At 40.0% G+C, this 25,218-nt stretch overlaps 6 protein-coding genes, 1 long non-coding RNA gene and 1 other non-coding gene across 8 annotated transcripts; 4 read left to right on the top strand and 4 right to left on the bottom strand.

Moving 5' to 3' along the window:
* The first annotated feature begins 458 nt into the window (after positions 1 to 458).
* LOC124312321 (ATP-binding cassette sub-family G member 1-like) lies at positions 459 to 3,615 on the top strand. Its single transcript, XM_046776800.1, has 10 exons — positions 459 to 670; positions 861 to 984; positions 1,049 to 1,238; positions 1,306 to 1,451; positions 1,790 to 1,859; positions 1,941 to 2,109; positions 2,186 to 2,305; positions 2,371 to 2,534; positions 2,609 to 2,777; positions 2,850 to 3,615. The coding sequence occupies exons 1-10, from the start codon at positions 559 to 561 to the stop codon at positions 3,449 to 3,451; spliced, it is 1,866 nt and encodes a 621-aa protein (XP_046632756.1). The 5' UTR covers positions 459 to 558; the 3' UTR covers positions 3,452 to 3,615.
* On the bottom strand, positions 1,321 to 1,764 carry LOC124312584. The gene is made up of 2 exons (XR_006910578.1): positions 1,566 to 1,764; positions 1,321 to 1,490 (listed from the first exon to the last, which is right to left on the bottom strand). It is a non-coding gene; the product is annotated as an uncharacterized LOC124312584 (long non-coding RNA).
* Positions 3,596 to 7,074, bottom strand: LOC124312318 (ATP-binding cassette sub-family G member 1-like). Its single transcript, XM_046776797.1, has 11 exons — positions 6,609 to 7,074; positions 6,396 to 6,544; positions 6,091 to 6,214; positions 5,843 to 6,032; positions 5,634 to 5,779; positions 5,496 to 5,565; positions 5,256 to 5,424; positions 5,049 to 5,183; positions 4,798 to 4,955; positions 4,549 to 4,717; positions 3,596 to 4,471 (listed from the first exon to the last, which is right to left on the bottom strand). The coding sequence occupies exons 2-11, from the start codon at positions 6,514 to 6,516 to the stop codon at positions 3,870 to 3,872; spliced, it is 1,884 nt and encodes a 627-aa protein (XP_046632753.1). The 5' UTR covers positions 6,517 to 6,544; positions 6,609 to 7,074; the 3' UTR covers positions 3,596 to 3,869.
* On the bottom strand, positions 7,075 to 9,723 carry LOC124312366 (cytochrome P450 3A2-like). The gene is made up of 13 exons (XM_046776866.1): positions 9,476 to 9,723; positions 9,306 to 9,402; positions 9,092 to 9,241; positions 8,881 to 8,997; positions 8,730 to 8,818; positions 8,481 to 8,632; positions 8,300 to 8,415; positions 8,095 to 8,214; positions 7,897 to 8,028; positions 7,738 to 7,826; positions 7,503 to 7,652; positions 7,260 to 7,422; positions 7,075 to 7,189 (listed from the first exon to the last, which is right to left on the bottom strand). The coding sequence occupies exons 1-13, from the start codon at positions 9,547 to 9,549 to the stop codon at positions 7,103 to 7,105; spliced, it is 1,536 nt and encodes a 511-aa protein (XP_046632822.1). The 5' UTR covers positions 9,550 to 9,723; the 3' UTR covers positions 7,075 to 7,102.
* A 745-nt stretch (positions 9,724 to 10,468) lies between these two features.
* Trnar-acg lies at positions 10,469 to 10,541 on the bottom strand. Its single transcript has one exon. It is a non-coding gene; the product is annotated as a tRNA-Arg (tRNA).
* Positions 10,542 to 11,003: 462 nt separating this feature from the next.
* Positions 11,004 to 13,003, top strand: LOC124312379 (uridine 5'-monophosphate synthase-like). The gene is made up of 6 exons (XM_046776882.1): positions 11,004 to 11,161; positions 11,220 to 11,350; positions 11,420 to 11,800; positions 11,864 to 12,240; positions 12,302 to 12,525; positions 12,593 to 13,003. The coding sequence occupies exons 2-6, from the start codon at positions 11,222 to 11,224 to the stop codon at positions 12,889 to 12,891; spliced, it is 1,410 nt and encodes a 469-aa protein (XP_046632838.1). The 5' UTR covers positions 11,004 to 11,161; positions 11,220 to 11,221; the 3' UTR covers positions 12,892 to 13,003.
* Positions 13,004 to 18,688: 5,685 nt separating this feature from the next.
* On the top strand, positions 18,689 to 19,861 carry LOC124310742 (cell wall protein DAN4-like). The gene is made up of 4 exons (XM_046774699.1): positions 18,689 to 18,833; positions 18,944 to 19,276; positions 19,451 to 19,614; positions 19,715 to 19,861. Exons 1-4 carry the CDS (start codon positions 18,689 to 18,691, stop codon positions 19,859 to 19,861), a joined length of 789 nt encoding a protein of 262 aa, XP_046630655.1.
* A 1,273-nt stretch (positions 19,862 to 21,134) lies between these two features.
* On the top strand, positions 21,135 to 22,910 carry LOC124310743 (cell wall integrity and stress response component 3-like). Its single transcript, XM_046774700.1, has 5 exons — positions 21,135 to 21,627; positions 21,743 to 22,091; positions 22,189 to 22,437; positions 22,511 to 22,671; positions 22,764 to 22,910. Exons 1-5 carry the CDS (start codon positions 21,577 to 21,579, stop codon positions 22,908 to 22,910), a joined length of 957 nt encoding a protein of 318 aa, XP_046630656.1. The 5' UTR covers positions 21,135 to 21,576.
* Positions 22,911 to 25,218: the final 2,308 nt, after the last annotated feature.

The following is a 25,218-nucleotide window of genomic DNA, read 5'->3' on the forward strand; positions in this document are numbered from 1 at the left end:
TATCCTGCCACGGGGGAAGAATAGAAGAGGGAATTCGCCGGACTTCTTTGTTCTCCCCTATTCTCTTCCCTCTATTCTTCCCCTGGGCTAGGATTTCGTCCCTGCGCCACCAAAATGAATCGGCATGTTTTCTTTAAAAAATCGGAAAATTGACGCATCGTCGCAAACTGAATCCCTTCAAACTGGGCCACCTCCGAATTCCAGCATTTCATTTCAATATGTCTGTGAATATAACTCCTCTATAAAAATACAAGCCTAAATAACCTAATTACAAGCAAGTTATTGTGTAGTTTTGTTTGAAGATTGAAGAGTCTATTCGACTCTTTTAAAATTGGCGCTTGCGTCGCTACGCATTTATCAGGCAACGCTGTTCAATCCTAACAACAGACACCTGTTTATTCGTTACTATTTTTGTTTGGTTGAAATGAAAAGTCACTTGACAGCTGGTCGGGATAGAAAGAAGGAAGCATATTTTATTCAAGCTGTGTTTGTTATTTTTTTCGTGTCATTCGAAATTTCAGTTTTCCAATTATCTGGTAACATACACAAAAGAATTGAATGGAATTCGAAATGCAGGTGGAAAGTTCGGACCTAAAAACAGAAGCGAAAATCCACGATGACGAGTCCTTGGATCTCACCTTTCGTGATTTATCTTTCACGACGGGCAAAGGTAAGCCATTTTCTTGTGCTTCTTTGTGCTATTCAATCTTGAATGCGGCTAATAGTACACCGTTACTGACGATGCAAAGGAAGTGCATTTTACCGTTAGGTTTTTGCTACGTATGTGCAGCGGCAACCCCCAATCGAATCAGATTCTTTGTTATGTAATTCAACCATGTAATAACGATACCTGTTTGTAGGGAAAAACGCCAAAAGAATCTTAAATCAAATGAGCGGCGCCTTCAAGTCCGGCCAGTTGACTGTCATATTGGGGCCGTCCGGAGCTGGAAAGTCTTCCCTAATGAACATTCTAGCCGGTTTGAAGTGAGTTGATGTCCAAATTTGAGTTGACAGTTACGCTAGAGTGAAAATCGTGGCATGTTAACAGGACGAGTGGAGTTGAAGGTCAGGTCTACGTGAATGGCGTCGATCGAGAGCTGAAATCCTTCCGAAAACATTCCGTCTACATCAGCCAACAGGATCACCTTTTGACGAATCTAACCGTCGACGAGTACATGGTCTCCGCAGCTCATCTTAAACTGGGCAACCGTGTTCCTATCAATGACAAATTATTGATGGTATATACCTCTCATCTTCATTTCGTCAGGAACTTGACAGTGAAATTGGATTTTTTTTTTTTTCTAGATTGAACATGTTATGAAAACGCTGGGGTTAACGGAAAGCAGACGTACGCAAATCGGCTGCTTGTCGGGTGGCGAATGCAAAAGGCTTTCGATCGGACTGGAGTTGCTGGACAATCCAGACATCCTCTTTCTTGACGAACCAACCAGGTAAACATGCAACTTTATCTCATGACCGATGATAAAAATCTGTGACTGGAGAACACACAAGATAGAGTTTATTTACTTTTTCGGTATCTTTCGACCGATATCAACCAGTATAACCTTTAATTTACGTATACGAGTTACCAGCACTCTGCTGAAGATCTAAAAAAAGAATGGTGATATGTGTGCTGTGTTAGACTTTGATACTATTTGTTTACCTTTCTGGCCTACTCTAACCTAAAAAGTAGGGTGCGTCAGTCAAATGTTGACTTATTAGTGGGTAAAGTCAATAAGACCCTGACGAATGTTGAGGTCTAATTTTAACAACTGAATTTTCCTGATAGCGGATTGGACAGTTCGGCGAGTTTACAATGCGTTGGATTATTGAGGGAAATTGCCAGGAGCGGCCGAACGGTAATGAGAATTCTAAAAATAAATCTCGAAATTAAACTTCTTTTTTTAAATTGTTCTTTTTTTGTTTTGTGATTGAAAAAGGTGGTTGCGACCATTCATCAGCCGAGCTCTCGATTGCTGGATTACTTTGACCACCTATACATTGTAGCTTGCGGTTCGTGCATCTACCAAGGGCCGATCGGGTCGTTAGTGCCTTATTTACAGAGAGCCAATTTGAATTGTCCCAGTTACCACAATCCGGCCGATTTCGGTGACTATTTCCCCTGACAGCCCCTTTCATTTACCTTGAAATGACTAATTTATTAAAAATAATAATTCTTGCGTAGTAATGGACGTGGCTTGTGGAGAATACGGCGACGTGCTACCCAGGTTGGTGTCTGGTATCGAGAACGGGCGTCTCATTTACCAGGAAAATTCCGCGTCAGCGATGGCGATGCAATCTCCTGGTATAATCTTCAAAATAATTACTTTGTTCATTCAGTTCTAACACTTCAAATGTTCTTTCGCACAGCCCCCGTAGTTGAAAGTCAAATGGATGACACCAAGGATGTCACCGTCACTTTGATGGGCGGTGGTGGCTCGAGGAAGAAAGAGAAACCAACTTACTCTGCGCCATTCCACACGCAAGTTGCCGTTCTACTCGAACGAACCTGGAGAATTATTTGGAGAGACAAGGTATACTTAATATCTGCTACTTTGAATTCAATTTTCATATTTTACCGATATTTTATTACCTTATTAAAAAACAGATGCTGACCAAAGTCCGTTTCTTCACTCACGTTTTTCTGGGGCTCCTGGTGGGAACGATGTACTGGCTGGGCGGAAACGACGCGGCAGTGATCCTTAACAATGCCTCGATGCTTTTTTTCAATCTCCTCGTCATTTTATTCGCCTCGACGATGCCCACTGTCGTCACCTGTAAGTTTAGCCAAAACAATCAACATTTGCCCAGTTCTAAAAATCTCTTTTGTTCTCCGTTCGACAAAACAGTTCCGCTGGAGAGAAAAGTGCTGGTTCGAGAGCACTTGAATCACTGGTATAGTCTCAAGGCGTATTATATCGCAAAAACGATCGCCGACATTCCGTTTCAAGTCCTCTTCCCGGGCATTTACGTTTCGATCGTCTACTTGATGTCCAGTCAACCGATGAGCGCCGACCGTTTCGCTATGCTCATGGGCATCACCATCTCCCTGGCGCTGTGCGGCCAGGGAATCGGACTGCTGCTGGGCGCTTGTTTCGACATTCAAGTCGCCGTTTTCCTCGCTCCGACGGGCTGCATTCCGTTCGTTTTATTCGCCGGCTTCCTGGTCAATCTCAACTCGGTCCCTTACTACATGTCGTGGATGACTTATTTCAGTTTTATGCGCTACGCTTTCGAAGGGTCCATGTTGTCCATTTACAGTTTCGACCGGCCGCTTCTCGCCTGCTCGAAAATGTACTGCCATTTACGCTATCCCCACAAGCTGCTGGAGCAGTTCGACATGGCGGAGAGCTCCTACTTTTTGTCCGTCGTTGGTATGCTGACGTTTTTCCTTGTCGTGCGCGTTATCGGTTATTTCGCCTTGAGTTTCAAGCTGAAATATATGCGTTGAATGTGTTTTTTTTTTTTTTTGTTAACAGGGCGAATCCCTGGTTTGTTAGAGATTCAATGAACTATAAATACTCAATGTTGACATAACAGTATTAAGTATTTATCTAATTATTCCGTACCCATAGTTACGACTTGTGATCAAATATACGCAATTTCCACATTTTATTTTATTGTTATAAAATAGTAGTTACAAAACTGAATCAAAATCTGATATAATATTAACCAAAATAGATCCCTTAATAGCTACCGGTATTATTGCTTGCTGTTTGGCAGGACAAATATTGAACAGCACTCCAATGGGCACTTTTTGAAGTCATGGAAGGCACGAATGATTTAAGTCATGGAACATCTCTCTTGGGATCAAACTGGGAATGTGAGTTGCAATTTAAATGCTCAGAGAACAAAAATGTGAAAGCGATTCAACGGACGTGCCTCAGTTTGAAACGCAAGGCCAAGTAACCAGCCGTTCTGATCAGAATGTAATTAACAAACAAACCAACCACGGACCAACTGTAGGAGCTCCGGGTGAGGTCGAATTGCTCTAGAAACTTTTCGGGGAAGCGGAAATGGCAGTAAGATTCCGAACAGCTGAGAGGCGACCGGTCGTAGCCGTAAACGGATAGCATGGATCCTTCGAACCCGTAGCGGGCAAAACTGAAATAAGTCAACCAGCTGATGTACCTCGGGATGGAATCGAAAGTGACGAAGAATCCCGACAGGAGGAAGATGGGGACGATGCTAGTCGGGGCGAAGAACGAAGCCACCTGGATGTCGAAGGCGGCGCCGAAAAAGAGACCGAAACCTTGTCCCACCAGCGACAGCCAGATCATCATGGCCAGCAGGAGGCCGAAGCGTTCAAGGCTCATCGGTTGGTCGGTCATCAGGTAAACGGGGACTAAATAAACAACCGGGTAGAAAATCTGGAACGGAATGTCGGCCAACGTCCTGGCCAGGTAGTAGGCTTTGAGACTGTACCATTGATTCAAATGCTCTCGAATCAGTACCTCCGTGTCCAGGGCAACTGTAATAAAGAAAAGATTTGATTAGGAAATTTTTTTCTGGTTTAATTTTATGTGGATTTTGTATTTTTTTACTAACAAGTGAGGACGGTTGGCATCATGGCGGCGGCCATGATGAAGAGCATGTTGAAGAAGATCATACCGACGTTGTTGAAGATGGAGGCGGCGTCATCTCCGATCTGCCAGTAAAGAAATCCCACCAGGATGGCCACGACCACATGAACACCCAGACGCATCGTCGTCAGGATCTGATTACTCGAAATAATACAATTAAAAACGGTTTAAAATAATAAATGAGAGAAATATACTTTAATAATGAGGTATATACTTTGTCTCTCCATATCGTTCGCCATGTCCGCCCAAGTAAAACAGCCACTTGCGTATGAAATGGCGCGGCGTACATCAGTCGATTTCCAGTCGCCAACTTCTTCTTGGGAAGGCCGCTCAACATGGAAACTTCTTCGTCAGCGTCAATATCTCCGGTATCTGTCGCAATTACAAATTTCCATCGATATTGCATGTGATGTTCCAGACTGAATCAAATCATAGATGAAATAAATAAACCAAAGTGACACTTACTATTCTGGCTATTGCTTTCCACAGCTGATGTCGTCGTTTCCATTGAAGTATCTTGGTAAACCTTACGCCCGTTTTCCACACCGGATACCAGCCTTTCCAGCACGTCGCCATATTCTCCAGAGGCAACATCCAGTGCTGAAAAAGAGATGACAAAAGTTACATTCAACATTTTTTTTAAATTGAATAACACTGTTCTTAAATAAATACCAAAATCGGCTGGATTGTGAAAACTCGGACAATTCAAATTCATGGATTTGAAGTAAGAAATCAGAGACCCGACAGGTCCTTGGTAGATGCACGATCCACTGGCTACGATGTAGAGATGATCAAAGTGGTTCAGCATTCGAAAGCTTGGCTGATGGATAGTAGCGATCACCTAACGAAACAAAATATTAATTTCCTGCAATCAACAAGATTATTTTAGGCTCGTAAAAAAAAAATGTTTACCGTTCTACCACTCCTGGCGATTTCACGTAACAGGGCAACGCACTGCAAACTAGACGAGCTGTCTAATCCACTAGCCAGATATAAAAATGAATGATTAACATCACTTACGTAAAACTAAATTTTAGTATAATATTTCACCTGGTTGGCTCGTCCAAAAACAAGACGGATGGATTGTCAATTAGTTCGAGTGCGATAGACAGCCGCTTGCATTCACCGCCGGATAAGCGCGAAATTCGTGTGTGTTGGCTATTTGTCAATCCCAGCGTCTTCATAACGAGTTCTATCTACAAACAAAAAAAATTCACCCTTAATTACGGTGGGCTTTATACGACACGTTTAGCACCTACTGTCGAAATCTTTTCTTTGTTGGAAACGGCGTTGCCCAGTTTGAGATGGGCGGCGGAGATCATGTACTCGTCAACAGTTAGGTTCCTCAAAAGGTGATCCTTTTGAGTGATGTAGGCAGATTTTTTGCGGAAGGTTTTAAAATTTCGTTCCGCCCCATTCACGTAAACTTTGCCCTGTGTTCCACTTTTCCTATTTCAAAAAATTTGTTTAATTAATTTTAATAATTTTAAAAAACTATAAAACTCACTTCAAGCCGGCTAGAATGTTCATTAGCGATGTTTTCCCTGCTCCAGACGGCCCTAAAATAGCGGTGAGCTGGCCAGACTTGAAAGAGCCGCTGATTTGGTGTAAAATTTTTTTTAATTTCTTGCCTAAACAAACAAAAATTTGGGTCAGTTTTTTATGACCAATGATAAAGATTAAACACAGGGATATGCATTTGACACTGTCATTTAGCATAACAACTTGAGTGAGTTTCCAGTTATAAAAAATATAAAATGCTTTTTTTATTTATTGCTGGACAATTTATTATTATGAAGTGACAAAATTTACCTTTTCCCACACAATAGCTCAGATCACAGAATGTGAGATCCAGTGAACCTCCCTCTTGGAGTTTTGTTTTGCCTGCCATCAGTGCTGGGCTCCATCCACTTAGTTTAATTTCAGTGTCCATTTTCTTATTTGACACGGAATTATCGACCCTATTGGCGTTACAAAACATTTTCTTTAAACGAAAGCAATCAGAAGTGTTTAATTGTTGCTTACCTTTTTTAAAAATTATTACAGGTAATAAAAAACGATAATTTTACAACGACGCTAATTGCACAGAAGTCAGAAAGAAATTTCAAAAAGGACCAAAACAAACAGTAGGTCTAGTTCGAAAACCAAAACACTGGGGCACCTGTTGCTTTGTTTTACAATGTTAATATTGCATGTATTAGACCAAGCTATTGAGTCTCAGGCTCTCAGCTGACAACTGTCAACCACTGAGCGGACACAAACGGTATATTCCACTTCCACCCCAATCTAATCCAACTGGAAATGACTACTCAAGTGGCGCTTGTAGCGGGAAAAAACGATAACGACCTGTTGAAGGTCGTATAATAGATAAACATAGAGAGTACAGGCTACAGGAAAAGGAAAGCGCAGGTTATTTTTCAAAGAAAAAAATTAATCGGCTATTTATTCATAAATTATCGTGGCAAATGCCACGATAATTTTATTATTATTATTTTTTATTATTTATTAATTTTTTTGCTTTAATTGGGTTGACGGAGTTCAATGCCCAATATGGCGTTCATAGGCTGTAAAGCTGGCTGGAATCCGACATCAAAACGGAGTTTTTCCTGCCGAGTGAAAAATAACGTCATCAGTCTTCATTTATTTCACAGCGCTAAAATATTTGAAAATTCGTACCGGAGTTTCTTCAACTGGAAAGAAACGAAATTGTTTGACCAGTGTGGTGATAGCAAATTTGAGCTCTTCCATGGCGAAGCGCATCCCAATGCAGTTGCGCGGACCCGCTCCGAACGCCATGAAACTGTACGGGTTGCGCTTGACTTTGTTCTCGGGATTCCACCTGGAAATTCGCGTACAAACATTTTGTCATTATTTTTACGGTGCCATTATAAAAATTTGTTGCATATTCAATTGAATTACCTTTCGGGATCAAACGTTTCTGGGTCAGGGTAGTATTCCTCCGAGTGGTGAACGGCATAGATTGGAACGGTAACTAAAACTCCTTTTTTGATGTGAATACGACCACCGCCATGATCGTAAGAGATATCTTTCGTACACATCCGCTCCGTTCTAAATAGGACAGGCGAGAAACGGAAATTATTATTGAAAGATGAATATACGTATTGTTTTTATTAAATGCTATTAAATAACGCACCGTAGAGATGCAGGATAAAAGCGCAAAACCTCTTGGATAATCTGTTCGAGATAGGGCATATCTTGGACCATTTCGTGGCATACATCTTCCTGAAAAGGGGAAATATACTCCATTAACGAAAGCGAAATGATAAGTGAACCTTACAAATAGACGACAGACATAATCTTCCAGTTTCTGCAAGATGGTTTCGTGCAGCTTTTCCTGAATATCCGGATTCCTGGCCAGTTGGAAGCAGGTGTTGGTCAAGGTGGTGGCCGTCTGATCGAACCCGGCTAACAAGAACAGCGTCGACTTTTGAAACGTAACAACATTTATTGCAGGCAACGCAAAGATATAGAATTAATTATTCATTATTACCTGGCCTATCACAATTTCTTTTATCTCCTCGGGTGACCACATCGGCACCGTTTTGCCATCGACTACCTTCGTGAATTCGGAAATGGCCTCATGTGCCATTTCAATAAAGTCGTGATATTTCTATGGGCGTGCCAAAAAACGAAAACAAAATGGGACTAAAACCGATGAAAGAGAGTTAATATATGAAAACCTAATTATGTAATACCTGTTTCGATTGCGCTCGTTCTCGGAGAATATTCTGCAATAGTTCGAAAAAGAATTTCAACTGTTTGGTGACAAACATACTTTCGCCAACCAAGGAAAATAACTTGGGGTACATGACTGTCGGAAAATAAATAGGAATGAGTAAATTATATGGTATAAACTAGCACTTTTTTTTTACTTACAGGGTAGTAAGATGAGTGGTGTTTTACTAGTTGGAGGGTTAAAAATGAACTGAGCATTTTTTATGAACGGGTCGTCTTTGTTACCAAGACTGTCAATTTTGAGGCCAAAAGCGCACCTAGCAATTACGTCCATCGTGAAAGCGCCATAAATCCTGCCATAAATCAATAAAGGAAAAAGGACCGTAAAAGCCCAGGAAGTTAAACGAGTTATAAAATGAACATGTGTGTTTTTTGTTTTTTTTAATTTACAGTTTGGCGTTCATCTTTCCTTCACTTTGGGCGACGGCGCTAATTCTATTACTCAATATTTCGACGCATTCTTTAATCAGCAGCGACATCTGTTAAAAATTAATTTTGCAATCTTCAAATAGCATTTTGGTTGTAAATGTTTTAAATTTACGCGCTTGATTTTCCCAGTAGTGAACGCTGGAGTAACTGACGACCTGATATCCTTCCACTCTTTGCCCTTTACGACTGTCAACCATTTCCGGACAATTTTCGTTTTGAAGTTAAATGTCTAATCAAAAAGATTGAAAAAAAAAATAAAATTTCTCCTTTACAGCTGTGGGGCAACAATAACTTATTATCCAAACAGTAATAAAAAAATTTACTCTGCGGTCAACAAAATGATCAAAATCTTTGACAAAGATGGCCTTGATCAATTCCAAGTCTGTTATCCACAGGTTCGGTTGCGGTCCGTCATAATAACCGAACACTTTGCCATGCTTTTTCACCAATGACATGTCGTACTCTGGAAGATTCTGTAATCATAATAATAATTGTAATGTGAAAAGAGTTGATAATATTCCACGGGGGTCACCTTACCGATTTCCAGATGCCCCACATATTGCCAAAAAAGGGCATTGGTTTGGGGCCAGGAATTCCTTGATCAGAAAAGTAATTGAAGGTAGACGTGACATACCTGTGAATTAGTACGAACATACATGTCAGTGTAATGAAAATTAAACGATGAAATTAACGGGAAAAAAACATGCCTGTAAAAGATGTACAGAGTGCCGACTGTTACCGCCCAAGTGATGGGCGAAGAGAGAATTTCCAACGCATCCATTCAAGGACGAAAGGCAAACTAAACTGAAAGGATGGTGAGGGGAAATAATTTTGTTGCAAACGTGACGGCCATCTGTTGCGTGGATCAAGGACGGACGACACACAACTTTACTAAATTTGCTCGTTTTCGTTCCAAAAATCGTTGTTTCTGTATTATTTTAAATAAATATACAGTTTCTGTATTTTAAAAAGATAAAAACTTAAAGATTTGAGCGATAGCTGTTGGCCTGTTGCCGCTTTGAGAACTTTTTATCTAAAATCTGATAGTTACTAGGCTATATGAGATACGATAAGAAAAATAAATGAATCCAGCCAGAAATGTGGAAAAAGCAAAAATCAAATAGATTTTATTTTCCTGAATTAAAATAAATTATTGCCCTCTAGATTTTTTACCAGGTCAGATGCACAGTCATATCCTTGAGACCGAGCCTTTAAAAAATACCTTAACGCATTACAATACTGTACAACAAAAATGTGAAGACTGCTGTGCCATCCACCACAGTGTAGAATAGATATAGTCACAACACATTCGCTAGATCTCTGCTGCGATGAAAAACTCGGAGAGAAAGTGGGACACAGCGGAGGAACGACGCAGCTTCAAACGGATGTATCAAGTGGGATCATGATTCATGACATCGAGCCTTTTAAAGGAAGGAAGCACTCGGAATTGAAGGACAAGTTGATGATTTGTAAATTGTGTGAAGGCGGCATGGCTACCATGGTTTATCATATAGTGATGGTAAAATAATTTTCATTGCATAGAAGACAGTCCTAAACAGTATGAAAAGAGAACTCAACAGATGATCACGTGTGATATTAACGGGTGATCAGTATATGAGCCATCTGTTTTGATTGAATAAAATCCTACTCTTTAAACTTTACCATAACCATAAACGAAAGTATTTATTTACCAGTTTCATCGATCCTGCCAGGGATCGAACCTGGAATCTCTTGCTCCGTAGGCAAGCCCCTTATCCATTGGGCCACAGGACCATATTATTTTAAGTACAATTAAATTTTATAAAATTTCAGGAAATTTGTTGGGGTGGGGTTGATTAAAAACCACGCCTCTTCTTTCTAGTTTATTTAGATAAGAAAAACTTTACTTATAACTGGGATATGAGTTCATTAATTTTAGAAAAAGAAACCTAGAGAAAATTACACAACAATTATTAATCACAACTATTCCTTAATCCAAAGTCATCCTGAATTTTAAAAACGCAACCCCTCAAAATCTGGTTTTCATATGTAAGCAACTAGGCATTCATTTTCATTACGCTATAGCATAAAATAATATTTTAACTAACAACTTCTATTTCTTATTTGAAAATTTTGCTGCGACTAATAAGTTATTTTTTATTTCAAGTGTTTGAAAAAACCGCGTTTACAACTTGTCACCCTAGAGGCGCCATTCGTTGGTAATGAATGAAATCTTGCAGACGAATTCCGCAGTTTTATTCGTAGCTGGTTGTCCCGCTAGTTGTATCTTGTGTAGTGTAACTCGGCACATTTACGTTTGTCTTTCGAGTCGCTATTCAAACGCCAAGAAGATTAATAGCTTTAAACCTCCTTTTTTATTTATTCATTGAGTAATTGTCGTTAAAAAACCGAGGGTAATTATTGTTTATAATTTATTATTCCTTTCCCTTCTCATATCCATTTTTCTAGTAGAAATGGATGAATTAGCTACCAAGCTGTTTGACATCCAGGCCGTCAAATTTGGTTCCTTCACATTGAAAGGTGGACAAGTATCACCTATCTATTTCGACTTTCGACTGATTATTTCTTATCCCGCTATTTTGGTAGGCAACAATTTCAAGTTAAAAAACTATAACTTACTAATCTGTTTTTGCATGTGTCAATTTGATTAGGAAAAAGTGGCAGGGTTACTGTGGAAAAAATGTGCATACAATGCAAATGTTGATCTTATATGTGGTGTTCCATATACTGCTCTGCCGATAGCCACTCTCATCTCGGTTACCAATCGAGTACCAATGCTTCTGAGGCGAAAAGAAGCCAAAGATTACGGCACAAAGAAATTGATTGAAGGTGATTTCAGACCGGGAATGAATTGCATCATTGTGGAAGACGTTGTTACTACAGGAACCAGTGTCCTTGAAACAGCAGTCGAGTTGAGAAAACTTGGCATTTTAGTTACACATGCAATTGTGTTGCTTGACCGTAGACAAGGTGGGAAGGAAAATTTGGCAAAGCATGGAATTGAATTGAGTGCTGTGTTTCATGTAGAAGAGGTAACATCATGTTATTGATCATTAGGCTAAGAATTCATGTGACGTTCTCTCTTTTTGTTTCAGATCATGGCATCCTTGGAAAAACAAAGCAAAGTGGATCACAAAGTTGCTGAAGAAGTTATGGACTTCATTAGAGGCCACCAGCAGTCTATAGTGTCTCGAAATCCTCGCCTGCATGAGTCGCTTGAGGAACGTAGATCCAGTTCTAAACATCCTGTAGCAACGCGTCTGTTCGAATTGATGATGGCAAAGAAGTCAAATCTATGCGTTGCTGCTGATTTGACAAGTTTGGATGAAGTCATCAAGTTGGCAGAATCCATTGGCTCAAAGATTGTTGTTCTCAAGATTCATGTCGACATTCTAGAAGATTTCTCTTTGGCTAAAATGAAGCAACTAAGAAAGGTCGCCAAAGCTCACGAATTTCTCATCATGGAAGATCGGTAGATGAAATTGTTGTAACTTACTTTGTTCACGTTAACTGATTTATCGTTTTCATTTCAGAAAATTTGCTGATATTGCTAACACAGTGCAGCAGCAGTTTCACGGAGGCGTTTACAAAATTAGTGAATGGGCCGATCTGATTACTGCTCATCCACTTGCAGGACCAGAGATGATTACTCACTTGTTCGGTGATTCTTCATCCGATAGCCGTCGAACTTGTGGTTGTGTTCTCATTCTAGAAATGAGCACCAAAAATGCTCTCACCAGCCAAGACTACTCGAAAGGTTTAGACAATAACCTCCATTTCATTTATTTTTATACCATTTATCAATCTTAATGTGTCAATTACAGAAGCCGCTAAGTGGGGCTTGATTGCTTCCGATATTGTTGCTGGTTTCGTCGGACAGTCTCCACCAGATGCTGACTTCTCTGGCTGGATCCAATTTACACCCGGTGTCAATTCCGCATCCAAGTCTGGCGATTCCAAAGGGCAGCAGTATTGTTCACCGGCTGAAGCGGTGCTGGAACGTGGCGCCGATATCATCATCGTCGGCAGGGGGCTGATCAAGAGCTCCGACGTGGTGGCTACCGCGGAGAACTACCGCTCTGAAGGTTGGACCGCTCTCACTAAACGAATCACTAATCCTTAATAGATCTACTTATTTGCCACTTTTGAATGAGTGATGGGAACACAAAACTGTGATTGCTGATGGCCGTACAAGGCGTTATCTGCTTTAATACAATATTTTGTTTGTTTTCAAATCATCGTTTGTAGTTTTGGCAACAACTTATGCTCTTCCCACGCATTGTTCTCCGCTATTACCCGTTACCCGAGAGATTAGTATTTAATTATTTTATGTTTAGAATTTTAGACAAAGATTTCTTAGATGTCAAACCAAGATTTTCTTTCTATTAAGTCTACCTCCATGTCGTTAAAGGCGAGCAAGACATCATAATTGCCGTGTATTTTCGATCGAATTTACCCTGCTGCTGGTTGTGGACTTGTGGTTATAGTCTTTCATTAAGCACAAATTTCCCGCGCTTACGCCTGTGATGTCTTTATTGAAACGCTGGCACAACTTTCCAAGTACTCCATTGCTCCATTTATACCCGCCTCGAACGAAGACATCTTTTCTTTTGCGGTTTACAGATGAAGGTATTTCCCTATCGTAAATTTACTCAACTGATAGTTTACAAATTTCACACATTTTGGTTTTGCTCATAGTTATAAGAAGGTGAACAAATAGTCGGGAGTTGTTATGGTATACCACATTTATTTGTTCGTACTGTTAATAGCTGATGGCTGTTACGATTGCTACGCTTCTACCCCTGATACTTGTAAAAATTGTTCTAGAAAAAACAGTACACAGTAGGAGAGGTGGTGTCCTACATAAAATGTCGTCGATACCCTACCAACTGAAACTTTGTTACGGCCGAGCACCGACATGTGCGCACAATAAATTGAGTGTTGTCCAACAGCCAAATGGCTCCAAAATCAAGTGATGCTTGTTACTGGCTTTTAAAAAAGGTTTTAACAAACCAAAAGAAAAAGAATAACCGTCACCGCATTAACCACGCGTACTCAATTATGGCTCGTTTGGCAGTATTTGAGTAACTCGAAACTAGCCAAAAGCTGACTGGACCAGGGCGGGGAGTGAGAGAGAGTGAGGGAGGCCAAAAATAAAATGGAACATTTAGAATACGGACGTTTGATTGATAGTGGAAGGTGTGTTGAGAAATGATCGCATTTTTGCTCACTTTTACGAGATCGGCTTCTTTCTTTAAAAACCACACGTTCCGCATGAAACGATTTTATACGTAACCGAGAAGGATCACAATTTGAGTGTCTAAATGTGGTCGAATTAATTGTTACCGCAAACACTGATTTTCTTTTTCCTACGAAAAACAAAAAGAAGAAAAACGATTTCCCGTGTCGCTTTGCGGTTTTCCAGGGCACAGATTGCTTGTTGATTTGTCGATTCACACTTCTTTTTCTTTGCCCGCCCCAAAACAAACGAGGATAACACGACGGAAGGAAGCAACTGAAATTATGCGCTTGAAAGGATGAACTATTAACGAAAACGACTGCACTAATGTTCATAGGCTTTCTCCTACAGCAGAAACTATTCGTTAATTCACGTATCAGTTACGAAAGACGCCAACAGGCAACAGTCATTCAACTAACAACAGCAGATGCATGGGAATCGTATTTTTTTTTTGTTTAACGGATATCAAACGGATATCATTTCTCGTCGCAGGAAGGAGGAGGTGATGGACTCTCGAGAGGTAGAAGTAGAGATATGCCCAAATCCATCATGAAGAAAAGGAATCGGAAAGGCGATCAGAAGAAATGCGACTCGGCGGGGAAACCAGTCTCGGAGATTTGAAAAGAAGCTGCTGCCGTGTAGCAATTGATTTAAAAACGAGCATGACGTTGGATTAACAATGATTTGCAAAGGGATGTCGGTTGCTATGGAAAGGGAAAACAAACAGTTCTGGGGGAGCCGGTTGACTGTTACGGTTTCTGCGCGAAGAGCGGGGAAATTTGCTGGAGAGTGAAGAGTATAGGTTACAGCACAATCACCAAACGAGACGAAGCTCTGACCACAATCGAAGAAGCAACTCAACGAGGCAAAAAAGCGAATGCCGAGACGAAAGCTAGACGATCGAAGAATACAGCATCGTTTTCAGTGAAGAACCAGATGACGCATCCTCCTTACATCATCGGGACTAATACCTCGAAAAGTGTGGCTCATTAAAGAGATAAAAATCGCAAACCATGATGTCCCCACCGACCTCTTGGAAAGCGTAAAATTCTTGATGGAGGAAAGCGTCAACGAGTTGGAAAACACAAAGTGCAAATTTGAAAGCCATCAAGTATAAAGGTTTGCAAAAGAAGTTCTAACAAACCATCTGCTGTCATCTGCGCTGTTCCATGCAAATATTTCTTTTTGGAAGTGAATCTTTTCTAATGGAATTAATCAAAAATCTCGTCGTCAAAAATCACAAATAATGAACGATTATTGCTGCCGGATGCATGTGCTGTTGTCACTCTGAGCCGTTACTTTTTTGAAATAAATTGTGTTTGTTATCCAATTAAGATTGGATTTGGTTTTCGCTCTATCTGATTTCAAGTTGATTTTCAAAAATTTACTACTCGCGGGTGCTTTGTTTGCGAATTTGTTCAGGGTATTGTTTCAAATTTGTATTCAGCATATTTTTCCGTACAGAGGCCGTACATTGCACATGTTACCCAAAGGCGGAAACGGGCAATTGAATTTCAGCTTACACCAATCGGTCAAAGAGTCCACAGTGGAGGAGCCGTTAGTCTCCGGAACATGTTCAAATCAAACGGTAAAATCTAATATCGCAACGTCACTTAAATACAAAACGCTGTAATATCGAATTGACGCAAGAAGTTTTTATTTGGGGCCAATGTTCCAAATAGAGAAATGGAGAACTTAAAGGTGACTTATATGAGGAGAAATGGAGACTTCAATTCATCCAGTGCTGTGGATGACACTCCCCGTTCCGCTTGTGCCTTAATAGCAAGTCCTTTTTCCTATTCTTGGGTTTGCAGGCAAACGGACGCCAGCATCAACCGTTCGGCTGGAAAGATTCCGCCACCAAGAAGGCTACAACATTTTTGACTTGACTTGAGCCTATTATCCATAAAAGTCTGACGAGATAACAAGAGCCTCCTGTGCTAAAAACGAATTAGATTAACAATAGCGGCATTTGTATCTAACGTATCGACTTTGTATAGCGAAACGAGAGCCAAAAGTGGTTAAAGAAATCAAAGGAAAGTGTCGTAGTTTTAAGCGTTGCGGTTTGAGCTTCAGTTGCATTGTAATCCATTTCCTTCAAGAATAAGTTGGTGCAATAAATAGCACGATTGCGCTGTTACATCGCAGAATTGAATAACGCAAAATCACGATTTTTTATCGTCTTATTTTGAGGACCGCTGTGGAATTGCGAGTGTGTTTACCACGTAGATCAAAGAATATAGCATGATACCGTTTGCGTTTCTACAATTGTGTGATTACTTATCGGTATATTTACCCGTGAAAACGTCATTGAATAATTATCAGATTCCCTGGTGAATCTTTTATTCCTTTTTTTTAATTGTATAGTATGAGAAGCTCCCACCTACTGATTTGTACAACTCGCACTACTACGATGGAATTATACAACCCGATTCCAGGAAATGAAGCATTTGGGAATTTCAGCAAAGAATTTACTGAACCGTACCCGTTTGACCCTAATTTACAAGGGACTGTTAAGGGCGGGGAAAGAGTGGCCGGGACTGAAAATAAGTATTTTACTGTCCTTCTTACCAAATCCTTACGAAAATGAAATCAGAAGAATAATTCAATTATTTTTAAAGTGCTCCGGTGTTTGTTTACTGTTAAGTGAAATGAGAAAGTTATTGCAAAAATAAAGAAAAATTGAAAGAAAATACTATTGTCCCTGTTAAACGACGACAGACAGTAATTGCCTTCACAAAAGTGTTCCAAATTATTTTGTCGACCACAGTGTCCCATGCTGACTGCAAATTCCGACCAAATAACAGCCAATGTAGGGGAGACCGGGGCTATGTGGGACATGGGGCTACATGGGACATCGCAGTTTTGAGCATGTTCCCGTAATTTTTTTTAAATAATTTTTTTACCCAACATGGGGCATGGTAAATGCTCAAATATAGTAAAAAAATTATTTAAAAAAAATTACGGGAACATGCTCAAAACTGCGATGTCCCATGTAGCCCCATGTCCCACATAGCCCCGGTCTCCCCTACACAACGAACTTCTGGTGTCCCTTTTACGATACACAAGGATGTGGTAAGTGGTCCAAATTCACGGAAGAGCAGCAGTAGCAATTCAACACAGCTTTCGGCACCAACAAATGAATTGTACAAGGCAGTTTAATTGTCGGAGGTAAAAACAACGGCCACCAACAATGACCAAGTTGGTTTTTTTTTTTGTTCCATATTTCGTCAATCAGCAGTTTGCCAAAAATAAAAATACAAAATTACAAATTATTTTGTTGCTGTACATAAAACTAACTTGCTAAGTCAATTAAAATTTTTAGTAGCATAATTAAACCATGTTTGAATGGTAACGAAGCTTCCGGTACTACTATTTAGACGGCGCGCGTATATAGCTATCGAGCAGAACGTTCACACATTAAGACACTAAATAACTTGCCAAATATAATGTACAATAAAGCCGACTAATATAATTTCACTGGTCTGTTCAACTGTTAGGTAATTCATGAATTAATTAAATTGCATTAGACATCTAGGCTTTACAGTATCATCGTGATCACCGAGGAAAAAAGTAGAAATTGCGAATGGAAATAAGAAAGAAATAGTAGACTGCACTGGAATGGAAAAAAAAAGGATCAATAAAATACATAGATTGGAAAGTATTTAACCAGATATATACGCAACAGCAGGTGTCAGCTAAAGGACGGAGCACTGTGCTATGGGCTATACACATACTATACACCGCTAGTCGGTTATTGTCGTAACTCGTAAATCCAAAATTAAGGTGGTGCTACACAGTACGTACTCGACTACCTCAGCGATACGATCAGGTGCCGCCCTTACCTTCTGCTATAAACGTATTGTGTGGGATATACTAGAAATAGTAAGAGAACATATTTGCACGTATAAACTACAAAGTCTACAACTGGCACTACATATAGTGATGGAGGATATAGCGATAGAGATAAATGTGCGTTATTGAACATATGCTCCAGACAAAAAAAAGTGCGGCTTACATCCCCGTGACCGTCGCAGCATTTAGTTTCGTCTCATTACACTCTTACCCTTCCATAAGGAGCGCGATTTTGGTCCATACATAAGCGGTCTGGTGAGATGGCGAGGTCGCATTTGAATCAGTCTCTTTCCTCCACTTCGTCAGTCAACAAGCCTATAGAGATAAGAGTAGACTACCCCAAGACTTCTGTCACTTTAGCTTGTGACAAGTAAATTATATAAGAGTTTGTGCGCCTGTTTTTTTTTCAATCATTAATCACAAGTAGACCTATAGCGCAGTGCTCAAAGTTGGATAATATAAGTATACGTAAACTTCATTAGGTCGGCCTCTCTGATCATCATCATGCCAAACTTCATCATAGAGAACCGTGTTTTATTTGCCATCACTTCATTGGTATTTGATTTTTCCTTCTGGTTTCAGAATTTTGTTTGAAAAAAAAAATCACAATCATTAATGATTGGAATTGTAATTGCCATTAAAGTTTATCCTGCCCACTCTTCTCTGCGCGTGGATGCCAATTAAAGAGCCAGCAGAGAAAAATGTCCAGAAAATAAAAAAAAACGTCTTCAGCTTGACGGACGCCTACGAGCTGGGAGAGCAGCAGGTTGTTTACCTTGATAGTTTTGCAAACAAACTGAGTCGAGAGGAAACTAAAGTTTCGAACATGAGACCCAGTCGATACGGAACGGCATACTCGGATCAGCAAGTCGACAAACCGGCGGCCAATTCCGAATATTCGTACGACGTCGAATTGTCGTACAACGAGAACGATGTTGATTCGTACTACCCGGAGGAGTCGCCAGTTGACTGTATGAATAACTTCATTTCAAATTGCTGATATATTTTCAATATAATAGGCGCGAAATATTTTCACATTTGTGGTTTTTAATGTTTCCCTCTCATTTTGTCTTGAATGAAGGTAATAAGAAGCCGACAAGGTGGAAGGATTTCTCGAAGAAGACCAAGGCTAGTATTATTTTGGGATCGATCGGCCTGGCTCTGGGCAAGTTAAACCTACTTTCGTCTTTGACATCTCTCCTGATTGCGGAAGACACGACCACGACATCGACTACATCCTCGACGTCGACATCGACATCGACCAGCACTTCTACGACATCGACGACATCGACAACCTCGACGACATCAACGACATCGACGACATCGACGACAACGACTCCGAGTACGACGACAACGTCGACAACGACTCCGAGTACGACGACAATGTCGACAACCACAACGACAATAAAGCCAGGTAATGAACTCGCTGTTTGTATTTGACGGCGTCAGTTGATTGGCTGTTTAGGTGACAGGTTACTACGCTGTTTCAAAATAATTAAAACAAAAGAATATCGATAATTAATATTTTACATTTTAATACTATGGTACTTTAATCAAGTTTAATTTTGTTTTGTATTGATCGCCACAGTGGCGTGCACTACTGACACATCGACATCGCTAACTGGAACGTTCAAAACAATCCGGAATCCTGGCACTCAGGTGGAACAGTGTCTGGCCATTACCGTACCTACCGGTAGCAAAATCCAAATTACTTGCACGTCCGTCTATTCCACAGCCGGAACTTACGCTATGGTAATTAACGCGATTTAATATTTTAGCAATAATTTAGAAATATTTAACGCATTGAAAAATATAGGCCTAGCTAATTGCTATGTTGATATATCTATCGCAGTTTTACAGTTTAAGTGGAACTGCGTTAATCGTGGACGGGCCGGCCGCAGCCGTAACGTACACTTCCATTGACAATACGCTGACTATCATATCCCTGGCTAGTAGTGCTAATGCTGATCAACTTTGCTGCAATTGGGTTACAATTTAGATTAGCCTACAAACTATTTTTTTCGCCTTTTGGTGTATAGAAAAATTGATAATTAAAAGGAAATAAAAAATCTATATTATCGCCATATCAAACCACATGAATACATATAAAGTCCTCATCTAAAACACAGAAAAAGAAGGAAAACTATTTAAAAGTGTACATATAGCGATGCGGTTTTACCGCTGGCAATCAATGCAATGGCCGCCTCTTCGTGCTGCGGTCAGTTTCTAATACGGAGGATGATAGATCAGCAATAGCAGGCTAATATAGATCGCTTTATTTCGTTTTCCTATTCCCAAGTTGATTTCTCCCGTTTACGACACAGCAGGGAAATCTATTTCCAACACTAAACCATGAGAGTTCAGATAAACCGCACGGTAAATACGATAAACACCATTCAAGACTAGCGATCACATCTCACGGACTAAACTAGTTGTAATAAACCATTACATAATGGAATATACAGACTTATTGTATCAAAAGAATTATTTAAGGATCTCGTTCGCCCAGCCACAGCATTGATCAGCCGCCTCAATCTTGAAGTTGGCACTTTTTGCGACTTTTTGGCAATTTCTTGATAACAGCAGGCTAAACAAAATGTTTTTCTGTTATATTGTTATGGCTATCGTTCACCTTGTGCTCAATGCTATAGTACGGTTCAACTGGGCACCTTGTGTACAGTACTTAAGATGCGGATTTTGATCGCGTGGGCCGAGACTGGGGCGCTGGAGTGCGGCGACGCCGTATAAAAACAAGGGAGCGAATGAATAGCCGAATAACCACCGCAAAAAGGGGAGGAAACGTTTCATTTCATTAAGAAACGCATTATACCCAACGTACCCTATGTTTGCCAGCTGTGTTTGCCGGACCTGGAGGCTTCGTCGAAAAGAAGTTTCTTCCCATCAGCCAGACGGACATCACGGAATGCCCAGCCCAGCATGGAATTTACGATAATATTGACACACACGTTATGTGTGTGTGTTCTATTTACCCCATGGGCTTTTTATAAAGTATTTGACGTTGATTGTTTGATTCTAAAATATCTCTGCGCTATTGAGTTGAGAAACGAAACATTTCCCATGCTGATATGGCTTTCTCCATTTTCAACACAGTTGGACATCAGCACGCACTGTGGGACTCTACCATCCTACGCGTTGTTAAATGTGTATTAGTCCTATGTATAGATACAGGAGTGAGCGAGTTGGTTGTTTACCACAGCAGACGTTCACGAATGCATAATAATCATACATGCGGCCTTATTTTACTTATCACGTCTATATCATTAATTATGAAGGGACATAGGATAATGTTGGGAATATACACATGCCCGTTACGCTGCACGAAAGTGGGAATTTCGTAATATTCCATATGGCAATGATGCGAGGATACAAAGAGTTCCGTCTCATAACGTCCTCTTTTCTTACATAATACATACCGAAAGAAACATCTGCCGTTCTGTTTCCCGGAACTGCTGATCTCCTCTGATGTAAGGCGACGCAACCATATTTGGATTCAGTCACGTTCCTCGACGTCGCCGGTAAGCAACCCGAAAGGGGCAGGCAACAACAACAATAAGAGCCCGGTTATACTGCGTTGTTTTATAATACGCCGTGCTGATTTAACAATCGACATTTTGCAAGGCGGCATATTATACATCGCTATTCCATTCAACACTACGTACGGACGTGTTTATTTATTTCACGTGAAAAGTGGCGATGGGAAATTTCATGAACAGGAACCGTCGCATTCTTGTCCTCACTGCCATGGTACGAATCAATTCCCTCTCCTTGTTATTCCGTCTCATTTATGTCATATTTCAGATCGTCATTTGCGGAATAGGCCTACCACTGTGACGTTAATTTGTTGATTCGTAATTAAAAGGTTCTGTTGCCTAGTTTACTGGTGTCGTCGCTGTGGATGACCAGCAATAAGCGACAGAAAAATGTTCAGAGGATAAATGATGTCAACAGAGTGGCAGACGACAAAAGAAAGCCTGAAAAACAAATCGCGAGACAAATCGTTTACTTAAATCGCCTACGTGAAAAGGCAGCAAATATCCGCGTCCCCAGCCAAAAGAGTCGATACGGAAGCTCCTCATATTCGCAGCTGCAAGTCATTAAAGACCCATCAGTTTACCAAGTCGGTTCTTACGAGGCCGATTACTATTCCAATCAAGCCGATCCTCATCTCTTATACCCTGAGGATATGCCTTATCTGGAATGCAATAAAGGTTCGATTTAATAAATAGTCTGTAGGATCGAAAGGCAACAATTTGTTTCATTCGGGCCTTATTTTCTCTGTTTTTGTGATGGGTCTCCGTCTTGAAGGCAAGAAGAAGAAGGTTTTGAAGGCCAGTCTCATTTTGGGGTCGGTCGGGTTAGTTCTCGGCAAATTAGGCCTCATCTCTATATCATCCCTTCTGGTTGTCGAGAACACGACTACAACCTCAACATCGACATCCACGTCGACGTCAACAACGTCAACAACAACTTCAATGACATCTACCACTTCTACCACTTCAACAACGTCGACGACATCGACGACGACATCAACGACAACGACGACAATGATGGCTAGTAATAGCCTAAAAACAACAAAATAAACCAGGATTTTAGAGTGTATTTTTTCCTTTGTTTTTGATCGCCACAGTGACTTGTAGTACTAACACAACGGCTCCAACGGGAAGCTACAAAACAGTCCGCAATCCTGGCATCCAGGTGGAACAGTGTCTGTCCATCACTGTACCTGCCGGTAGCCGAGTCAAAATGATTTGCACGTCCGTCTACACGGTAGGTGGAACTTACGTTACGGTAAGAGAGTAAGAGACATAAGTTACTTTTAGCCTTCACGCTAAATAGTTTACAGGATCAAATTCAACTGTAATTACAACTTTGACTCGCAGATCCTCGATCAGAGCGGAACTTCAATCATTGCGAACCCGCCCACCGTCAATGTGGCGTACACTTCGGCGGACAACACGATGCTGATCAAATCCCTTGCCAGTAGCGCTAATTCTGACACACTTTGCTGCACTTGGTCTACAACGTAGAAATGCTAAACATATTTTTACAGACGCGACAGTTCTATTTTTTTACGAAGAATTAAAAAAAGTACTGTAAGTAACTTTCGTAATAATAATTGAAAATTTTTGGTTGATTTGTTATGAAATGTAACGGTTATATGTTATAATAATTATTCTCAACTGCCATATATACGTATAATGAGTTTATATAGTACAACGGAAATATTTAAAAAACCTTGCATTCGTGCTTAAAAATAAAATCTTATCTTATGTATAGCTTATCTACTAGTATATGTTTTAAACCCCCCACCCCATAAAAAAAGCTGGAATTAATCATTTGTGAATATATAAATAGCTTATCTTGCATTCACATTTGCTGGAAGTTTGGAACAATAAATTACACAAAACGAAATTTTTATTACAGCAGCAGCCGTATATCTGTTTCTTTTGGCAACACAAAAAGGGCTATAATTCCAACAAATGTCGTTGCAACATTCAAGATGATGATTACAATAACACGCACGTCTTTTTTTTCAATAAATCATGGTTTCTATCAAGCCGTCTTTATTCCTTTTGTGTATTACACTGGACAGCAGCAAATAACGGTTGCTGTGCATTTTGTTACTTAAGATGCGCCTAAAAAATAGTCTGGTGCGTGTACTATATACCAGACATTACTGGAATTTACGACATCGGTTGGGTTGCTTGGGTACGACGACGTAATATAAAAAGCGAAATAACGACTGAATAATAGACGAAAAACCAGTAGTGTGAAACGTTACATTTCATTAAGAAAACCTATTATGTGTGTGAGTAATACCCTGCTGAGTTTGTTTTTCCTATATTGCATGCTGCTTCTCTTTTGTTGCATGGCGGACGCTATGCTGGACACGGGCTATATTGAATAGTATAATAGAAATTTCGACGAACGGAATAACCGCATAGGAAACATTTCATTCTATTAAGAAAGCCAGTGATGTGTTTACTAACATTGAACGTCCACGCCCCCCCCCCGTCCCTCCCTCACACCTTGCCAAATGTTTTCAATTGAGTTGGTGCAAATGATTATACATTTGTGTCGTTACATCCAACGCCATATACATAAATACGCCACAACATATTAAGTATTTACATATAGAGGTTTCTTCGTGTAAGATTAATAGCAAAAATAATATCCAAATCGTAAACGGTTTATTTGTTATAGATTTCATTACATTCGCCGCATCGTTATTCTATTAGTGAGCGGGAAGATGTAAAAGCCACGGCATGCCGTCCGGTATTTTATATGAGGCACGGATTCAAATGGTGGCGGGAGGAGATCTTGATTAGGCCTACCAATCCCGTTCGAGAAATTTGATTTACCGAGGTTCATGAAGCCACAGCAAAATCTTCGGGCACAAAGTCCACAGTTCAAAAATAGCAGATTTCAAATTTACTAAAGAAAATGATTCTCTGGGCGGGAAATAATACTAACAACGAACGGTATTATAAAAGGATGGATAACCGGATCGCAACGGAATTTTTTTTTCCAAAGGTGCAAAGCCAAAGGGCGTCCAACAAAAACTCACTCAACAACACGAAACGCTTATTCTTGCAGTAAAAGCTAGCAATTTCCGATTTTCTTCAGTTGTCATGGCATATGTGGTCCTTATTTCAAATAAGGACCAATACATATAATCCGACATATTCTTCTTTTCTTTTTTCTTTTATATCTAATTCTATCTGTTACCGATAATGTTATGTGATGCTATCATTGTTATAGTATGCGATTCATATAGATTTGACTGATTTTTTCCTATCGTATTTTGAATAACGACACGGGAATTTCGAAAAAAAAAAAAATGGCAAACAAAAAGGACAAACGAGGCGGCGCATAATTCCAGGGCGTAGTACTTGAAATGCGTTTCGCTTTCTGAATGTAAGAGTTTGGCGACGATCGGGTGATGAAGACTGTAGTCCGGTCGGGCTAGGTTTTAACCCCAAACAAATTGTCATATCTTGTTTTTTCATGAGCTTTGATTATATGCCCTTTTTGTATGCCCTGTTAAAAAGCTCCCAAAAAATATTAATATTTAGTGTATTTATATTAATTTTGAAAATATGCGTGTTTTTGTGATTCGATTAAAGGTATTACAATAAAAGAAAATATTAATTTTGAAAAATGAACTTTGTTATTTATTCCCTCATTTATATTCAGAATAAATTTTGTTTACATAACTTTAAAAGTTCAAAATTCACAGCCACTTTAAGCTGGTCACCTCTTTTTTTCCCCCTTAAAAACGCGTCCGTGTTTTACTCGGCTTTTTCTCTCGGAAAAATCATGAAAACGAAAATC

The sequence above is a fragment of the Daphnia pulicaria genome, chromosome 8 (assembly GCF_021234035.1).
Source record: "Daphnia pulicaria isolate SC F1-1A chromosome 8, SC_F0-13Bv2, whole genome shotgun sequence".
In the NCBI taxonomy this organism is placed as follows: Eukaryota; Metazoa; Arthropoda; class Branchiopoda; order Diplostraca; family Daphniidae; genus Daphnia; species Daphnia pulicaria.